At 35.5% G+C, this 9,154-nt stretch overlaps 1 protein-coding gene across 1 annotated transcript in view; it reads right to left on the bottom strand.

The window, feature by feature from the left end:
• Positions 1-8,777, bottom strand: part of LOC111819362 (NKG2-A/NKG2-B type II integral membrane protein-like) — a 67,879-nt gene extending 59,102 nt beyond the window's left edge. The window contains exons 1-2 of the mRNA XM_023725794.1: positions 8,756-8,777; positions 7,964-8,065 (exon numbers count right to left, since the gene is read on the bottom strand). Coding sequence (XP_023581562.1) covers positions 7,964-8,065; positions 8,756-8,777 — 124 coding nt within the window. The remainder of the gene's footprint in view (positions 1-7,963; positions 8,066-8,755) is intronic.
• Between the last annotated feature and the right edge of the window lie 377 nt (positions 8,778-9,154).

The raw sequence follows: 9,154 nt of genomic DNA, 5'->3' as shown, positions 1-9,154 counted from the left end.
ACTATAAAGAACATAAAAGAAAAAACAGGATCAACGCTAGAGGCCCTAATACATGGCATTAATGGATAGAAACCATAACTAACAACACATAGACTCTAGAAGGTAAGCTAGATAACTGAGATCTTCTAATAATTAAACATTTATATTCATCAGGAGACTTCACCAAGAGAGTAAAAACAGAACTACAGACTGGGGAAAAAAATTTGGCTCTTACAAATCTGACAAAGGTCTAATCTCTCAAATCTGCAGGAAAATAGAGCACCTCTACAACAAAAAGACAAATAATCCAATTAAAACATGAGCAAAGGAAATGAACAGACACTTCACAAAAGAAGACATTCGAGCAGCTAAGAGACACATGAGGAAATGCTCATGATCACTAGCCATTAGAGAAATGCAAAATAAAACCACAATAAGATACCATCTCACCCCAGCATTACTGACACATATAAAAATAAAACAGAAAATAAGAAACGTTGGAGAAGCTGTGGGGAGATTGGAACTCTTATGCACGACCGGTGGGAATGCAAAATGATGCAATCATTTTTGAAAACGAAAAAACTAGAAATAGAAATGCTGTATGATACAGCAATTCTTCTCCTAGGAATATATCCAAGAGAAATCAGAGCCATAACAAGAATAGACTTATGCACACCGATGTTCACTGCAGCGTTGTTCACAGTAGCAAAAAGATGGAGGCAACCTAGATGCCCATCAACAGATCAATCGATAAACAAACTACGGTACATACACATAATGCAGAACTACGCAACAATAAAGAACAATGATGAACCTGTTAAGTATCTCACAACATGGATGAATGTAGAGGGCATTATACTGAGTGAAATAAGTTAATCCCAAAAGGACAAATATTTTATGAGACCACTAGTATAAAAACTCATGAAAAAGTTTACACACAAAAAGAAACAAACTTTGATGGTTACAGGGGATGGGAGAGGTGGGGATGGAAAAACACTAACTAGACAAAAGATAAGTGGTCACTTTGGTGAAGGGTAAGACAGTACACAATACCGGAGAAGCCAGTACAACTGTCCAAGGCAAGGTCATAGAAGCTCCATAGACACATCCAAACTCCCTGAGGGACCAAACTGCAGAGACGAGGACTGTGGGGACCATGGCCTCGGGGAACATCAAGCTGAATTGGCATAACATAGTTTATAAAGAAAATTTTTTACATTCTACCTTAGTTAGTAGTGTCTGGGGTCTTAAAAGCCTCTGAGCAGCCATGTGAGATACTCCGCTGGTCTCACTCCTTCAGTAGCAAGGGAAAATGAAGAAAACTAAAGATACAGGGGAAAGATTAGTCCAAAAGAGTAATGGACCACATCTACCCAAGCCTCCACCAGACTGAGTCCAGTACAACTAGATGGTGTCCGGCTACCAGCACTGACTGCTCTGACAGACATCACAATAGTGAATCCTCAAAAGAGCTGGAGAAAAATGTAGAATAAAATTCTAACTTACAAAAAAAGACCAGACTTAGTGACCTGACAGAGTCAGGAGAAAACCCAAGAGTATGGCCCCCGACACTCTTTAAGCTCAGTAACGAAGTCACTCCTGAGGTTCATCCTTCATCCACAGATTAGACAGGCCCATAAAACAAAACAAGACTAAAGTGGAACACCAGCCTAGGGGCAAGGACTAGAAGGCAGGAGGGGACAGGAAAGCTGGTAATAGGGAACTCAAGGTCGAGAAGGGAGAGTGTCAACATGTTATGGGGCTGTTAACCATTGTCATAAAACAATATGTGTACTGTCTATTTAATGAGATGCTAGCTTGTTCAGTTAACCTTAATGTAAAGTACAATAATAAAAAACAATATTTAAGGTAATTCTTATAAAGATCCACCACCCATCTGTCAGTGTGTTGTACCCTGGGGGCTTGGTGTTACTGTGATTTTGGAAGCTATGCCACATGTATTTCAAATACAGGCCGGGTCACCCCTGGTGGACAGGTTTCAGCAGAGCTTCTGGACTAAGACAGAATTGGAAGAAGCACCTGATGGTCTACTTCTGAAAAAAGTGACCAGTGAAAACCTTATGAATAGCAGCGGAACATTGTCTGATATACTGCAGAAGATGAGACCCTCAGGTTTGAAGACACTCAAAATACGACTGGGGAAGAGATACCTCCTTAAAGTAAAGTCAACCTTAATGACGTGGATGGAGTCAATCTTTGGAGACCTTCATTTGTTGATGTGTTAAGACTCAAAATGAGAAGAAACAGCTGCAAACATCCATTAAGAACTGGAACAAGAAATGTATGAAGTATGAATCAAGGAAAACTGGATATAGTCAAAAATGATACGGAATGCATGAAGATCAATATCCTAGGCATTAGGGGTCTGAAATGGACTGCTATTAGCTATTTTGAATCAGACAATCATATGGTCTACTATGCTGGGAATGATAAATCAAAGAGGTATTTCATTCATCATCAAAAAGGACATTTTGAGATCTAACCTGAAGAACAACGCTGTCAGTGATACTATATAGTACGAGGAAGATCAGTTAATACGGCTATTACTCAAATTTATGCAACAAACACTTATACTAAAGATGAGGAAATTGAAGATATTCCCTAACTTCTGCAGTATGAATTTGATCAAACATGTAATCAAGATGCATTGATAATTACTGGCGATTGGAATGCAAAAGCTGGAAGCAAACAAGAAGGATCTGTAGTAGGAAAATATGATCTTGGTGACAGAAATGACACCAGAGATCACATGATAGAATGTTGCAAGACCAATGACTTCTTCACTGCAAATATCTTTTTTCAACAACATTAATGCTGACTATACACATGGATCTCACTGGATGGAAAACACAGGAATCAAGTCAACTACATCTGTGGAAAGAGATGAAGGAAAAGCGCAATACCATCAGTCAGCACAAGGCCAGGGGTTGACAGAGCAGATAGTCAATTGATCTTATGCAAGTTTAAGTTGAAACTGAAGAAAATTAAAATATGTCCACGAAAACCAAAATACATCCTGTAGTATATCCCACCTGAATTTGGAGACCATGTCAAGAATAGATTTGACGCATTGAACACTAATGACGGAAGACCAGACCAGTCGTGTGGTGACATCAAGACATCATATATGATGAAAGCAAAAAATATCCTGTTGCTATCAAGTCACTTCTGACTGATAGCAACTCTATAACGGAGTAAGCCTTCCCCATAGGGTTTCAAGGAGCAGCTGGTGGATTTGAATTGCTGACCTTTTGGTTTGCAGCCAAGCTCTTAACCATTGCACCAGCTGGGCTCTGAAGAAAGTAAAAGGTCATTAAAAAGACAGAAAAGAAAGAAAAGACCAAAATGGATGTCAGAAGAGACTCTGAAATTTGCTCTTGAGCATAAAATAGCTAAAGAGAATGGAAAAAATAATGAAGTAAAAGATATGAATAGAAGATTTCAAAGGGGAGGTTTGAGAAGACAAAGTGAAGTATTAAATGAAATGTGCAAAGACCTATAGTTAGAAAACCAAAGGGAAGCGCACGCTCAGCATTTCTCAAGCTGAAAGAACTGAAGAAAAAATTCAAGCCTCAAGTTGCAATTTTGAAGGATTATATGAGCAAAAATCTGAATGACACAATAAACCTCTAAAGACGATGGAAGGAATACACAGTCGTTGTACCAAAAAGAATTGGTTGGCATTCACCCATTTCAGGCTGTAGCATATGATCAAGAACTGATGGTATTGAAGGAAGAAATCTAAGCTGCACTGAACACATTGGCAAAAAAACAACGCTCCAGGAATTGACAGAATACCAGCTGAGATGCTTCAACAAACAGATGCAGAGCTAGAAGTGCTCACTCATCTGTGCCAAGAAATTTGGAAGACAGCTACCTGGCCATCCAACTGGAAGAAATCCATATGTGTGCCCATTCCAAAGAAAAGTGATCCAAAAGAATGCAGAAATTATCAAATAATGTCATTAATATCACAAGCAGGTATAATTCTTGTGAAGATCATTCAAAAATGGTCTCAGCAGTATATCCAAGAGGGAACTGCCAGAAATTTAAGCCAGATTCAGAAGAGGATATGGAACAAAGAATATCATTGCCGATATCAGATGAATCCTGGCTGAAAGCGGAGAATACCAGAAAGATGTTTACCTGTGTTTTATTAACTATGCAAAGGCATTTGACTGTGTGGATCATATCAAATTATGAAACATTGAGAAGAATGGGAATTCCAGAACACTTAATTATGCCCATGTAGAACCTGTACATAGACCAAGAAGCAGTCATTCAAATAGGACAAGGGGATATTGCATGGTTTAAAATTGAGACAATTAAAACCCTGTGTGAATCAGGGTTGTATACTTTCACCATGCTTATTCAAGCTACATGCTGAGCAAATAATCTGAGAAGCTGGACTATATGAAGAAGAACATGGCATCAAGATTGATGGAAGACTCACTAACAACCCAAGATATGCAGATGACACAACCTTGGCTTGCTGAGAGCAAAGAGGACTTGAAGCACTTGCTGATGAAGATCAAAGACTACAGCCTTCAGTATGGGTTACACCTCAATATAAAGAAACCAAAAATCCTCACGGCTGGACCAGTAAGCAACATCATGATAAAGGGAGAAAATATTGACGTCGTCAAGGATTTCATTTTACTTGGATACACAATCCACACTCATGGAAGCAACAAACAAGAAATCAAAGGAAGGATTGCACTGGGCAAGTCTGCTGCAAAAGGCCTCTTTAAAGTGTTGAAAAGCAAAGATGTCTCTTTATGGACTAAAGTGCACCTGACCCAAGCCATGATATTTTCAATCACCTCATGTGTATGCGAAAGCTGGACAATGAATTGATGCTTTTGAACTGTGGTGTTGGTAAAGAATATTGACTATGCCATGGACTTCCAGAAGAATGAACAAGTCTGTCTTGGAAGAAGTACAGCCAGAGTGCTCCATGGAAGCGAAGCTGATGACACTTCATCTCAGGTACTTTGCATATTTTATCAAGAGATTGCACTCTCTGGAAAAGAACATCATGTTTGTAAAGTAGAGGGTCAGCGAAGAAGAGGAAGACCTTCCAGGAGATGGATTGCCACCACGGCTGCAACAATGGGTTCAAACATAGCAAAGATTTTAAGGAAGGGGCAGGACCAGACAGTGTTTTGATCTGTTGTACATAGGGTCGCTGTGAGCTGGAACCTACTTCATGGCACCTAAGAACAACCTATCAAGATTATTATGTTATAAATAAATAAAAAAATTAATAAAATTAAAATTAATAAAGTAATGAAGGTCTTTGGGCAAAGCCTTTCAACAGCATAATGAACCAAACTTTAAATACCTCTCACAGTTTTGAACCATTTTCAAACATTAACTTGTATTGTTCAATAAATTTTTTCAGTCTCCTAAGAAAGTTTTGGATAAATAAATATATATGTAAACATACATATATAAATACTGTCTATAGTCATTTACATATTCATATATCAAAATATGCTTATATTATTTAGATGTATATAGTGTAAACACACACAGATGTGCGTATAGATTTATAAAGACATAATCTTACATTTTTATTATTTTTTGAGAGATATAAAGATCTTTCTCACTCAAGATTACTTTTGCAGGAATTATACACACTGAGGAATGTAGATCGGTAATGTTTATATTTATATAAAATTTCATTATATTAATATACCACAAATTACCCATGTACTTATATTTATAGTTAATATTTTTTAATTTTTTAAATGTCAAAGAATGCTGTAACAAACGTTCTTCTACATGCCTTCTTATGAATCTCAGCAAGAATCTCCTTAAGGTACATAGTGATAATTTACACAGAAGGATATTTGTAAAGAAGGCTTATGTTTAATTTTAGTCTTATTAAAATTTTGCCAACAGTACCTAAGTCTACTTTTAATCTACCTCTTTTGCAAACATTATTAAATTTTCAGATTTTTGAAAATCTGTATCAACTAGTGAAAAGTGAACGTCTTTTCACATATTATATTTTGCATTTCAATTTTCATGATCTTTTTCATTTATAACCATTTTCCCCACCCTAACACTATGGGTTATTATTTCTTTTCTCTTTTTCTTACTGATTTGAATGTTTTTTTTTTCACTATTCAGCATATTCATCTTTGGTTATTATATCCATTTAAATGTTTTGCTCAAGCTAGGGTTCATCTTTGACTTTGCTGATATATTTGACTTTTCCTTCCATTTCAGTGAAGTTTTTAAAAAATTTAATGAAGTTTAATTCACTTATATCTTCTATCTTAGTTATCTAGTGCCGCTATAATGGAAATACCACAAGTGAGTGGCTTTAACAAGTAGAGCATTATTTTCCCACAGTTCGGAAGGCTAGAAGTCCAAATTCAGGATGCTGGCTCTAGGGGAAGGCTTTTTCTCTCTGCCGACTCTGCGGAAGGTCCCTGTGTCTTTTGAGCTTCTTCTCCTGGGCCATCTTCACGTGGCTTGACATCTTTCTTCCCCTAACTCTGCTTTTTGCTTGCTTGTTTAATTTCTTTTCTATCTCAAGAGAGACTGATTCAAAATACACCTTACAGTAATCCCGTCTCATTAACATAACAAAGTCAACCCATTCCCAAATGGCATTATAACCACAGGCATAGAAGTTAGGATGTAAGACACATATTTTCGGGAAACACAATTCCATTCATGACATCTTCTACATTATTTTGTTTTATTTTTGTGTCATAGTACTTCTTTTCCAATTCCCACATTACATAAGTATTTTTTTCTTCTTTATTTTCTGGTAAATATTTCTGAGAGATAACAATTGTTGTTGTAGGTAAACCACATCTTTGGGCAATGCACCCAATGAGGTACTACAAAAATAATATCAATTAATATTTAATAGCAAATTGCTTTTTACAATAGAAATGTATTGGTATTTATTCATGAGAATAAACATGAACACATTTGCATATGTGTGCAGATACACTCAAACACACACAAGTGAAAATAATGAAAAAATATTTTTCTAACTCTTATTGCACTACTGGTACATACATGTGAATTTTCAAATGCTTTAAAAAATTCCAATAAAGTCCAGAAGAAAGTAACAACACCATTCAATCAGAAAAAAATTAGAAATATACAGTAGAGTAGCATATCATAGCACCTTTAGATTTAAGCCACTAGGGAAAAAGGAGGTCTATTGTTTAAAGAAATAATTTATACTTCTGGTCACTGATTACAAGGTTTAAACTTCAGATACTGCTCATTTGTGAAAATACATCATTTATTTTCCAAACAATCTCTTTTTACTTCTAGAGACAAGCAGAATATGTTCAAACCAAAAAAAGAAAAACTTGTAGAGACATTATCTATCTTTCTCAGTTCTTATTACAGAAGAACTTTTTGCTACTGGATTGAAGTTGCTGTAGGGTGAACGTAACTCAGCATGATGAGAATTGTACAACCATGATGAAGACTTTTATTATGAATTTGTGGTAACTCCTTCAGTGACTATACTAATATTGATAAATATTAAGATCTTTTTTTAACCAAGAAAAACTACTAGTAAAAGCCATTACAACCTAATATAAACAGCAACAACAACCAAAACAACAACTCTCCTGTCAGGTGTCAGATTATGGCTTAACCGTTTCTGAATTCATCTTATATTTATAACCGTCTTATCTGTCTATTATCACAAGGCCCCAGGATATTAGATCTTTTTTCAGCATTTACATGGAAGCAACCAAAATATTTTTATAATATCATTAATAATTTTCATTAATTTAGAATACCCCTTCCATAATAATTCCACATTATCAAATTTTTTCAATATTTACTAAGTTTAAGATTATAAAATGCTCACGTAAAAAAGAGAATGATTTGATTAATATAAAGAGTAGAGAGGTTTTCAGATCCTTATTCTGTGAGCACAGTTTTCTTATGCTCCTTCTCTCATAGACTTACTTACCGGGAATATCGATAACTGTTATGATAATCACTATGAATATTAATTTAAGAAGGATAATCCCCAGGACCTCAGCAATGAATCTCCACGGAGGCAACGGGGAATCTACAGCGACAGAAACGGAGAAAACGTGAAAGGTTTCAGACTGTTGGAGCCGATGGGTTTTATGTGATTGTGTATAAAAAAACCATATACGTGAAAACTCCACCAAATTCATGATACCACAAGAACACCCAAAAGGACTGATATGGTTATCCCAGAAAACAAGAGTCACAAATGAGGTCATCACATTTATTTTTTAAGAGAAAATCTTATAGACATTACCTATCACAATCATTCTGCCTCTTCAGCACGTTCACTAAGTGTATGAGAGACTGTCCTTGGTTATGAATCATTTACCTGAACTCATTCTATGGATAGTGTCATTGAACGTTTGAAAATTTTTAAATAGTAAGTAATATTTTTAAAAGACCTAAAATCATAGGAAAATTCTGGATAAATGATTCATTTTCAAGATTTTTTTATTTCATGATATCACTTTAGGCTAGATTCATGAATAAACTTTAGTGTTTGTATTTTTATGCACTTGTGTAATTCACTAAGGACAATAATTTAAGCCTTTAATAAAAAATATTCCAACACATGTGAACTTTGCTTTTGTCTCAAAGTTATATGGATGGATGTTCCAATTACTCGCTTTGAATTGTGTACTCATACTAAGACTTTTGCTGACTTTACTACATTTACAACATTTATGAGTTCAAGTAAAAATAGATAAAATAAAATTGCACTTACCTGATGTTCGCCTGATAGCCATGTGGTACTTGTAAGCGGGAGGCTGTATATCTCTGATGATGGAAATCAGTGATGATGGGATATTAAAAGGTACTAAGATAATGAACTCAAATTATCCTTTAGTTATTCTAAAGAGGCATTTAAAAAATCTGCTTCCTTCAGATTGCTTTTGAGTATGTAGAGGAATGTGAAAATGGAAGGAAAAAAAAAAAAAAACACATCGTTAAATAAGGTTTCACTGAAGATTTTACCAGGAAATCATCACACTTTGAAACCTGCGAGGTAAATTAAATTCAACTGCCACCTCAAACAGAGACATTTGCTTATTATAGATAATAATATTCCATATAGATCATTTTATTTCCTATGCTTGTCTTCATGGAATAAGGAATTTTAGAG

The sequence above is a fragment of the Trichechus manatus genome, unplaced genomic scaffold (assembly GCF_000243295.1).
Source record: "Trichechus manatus latirostris isolate Lorelei unplaced genomic scaffold, TriManLat1.0 scaffold00403, whole genome shotgun sequence".
NCBI classification, from domain to species: Eukaryota; Metazoa; Chordata; class Mammalia; order Sirenia; family Trichechidae; genus Trichechus; species Trichechus manatus.
Note: the sequence above shows the minus strand (reverse complement) of the source record. Positions and strands in the feature narration are given on the sequence as shown.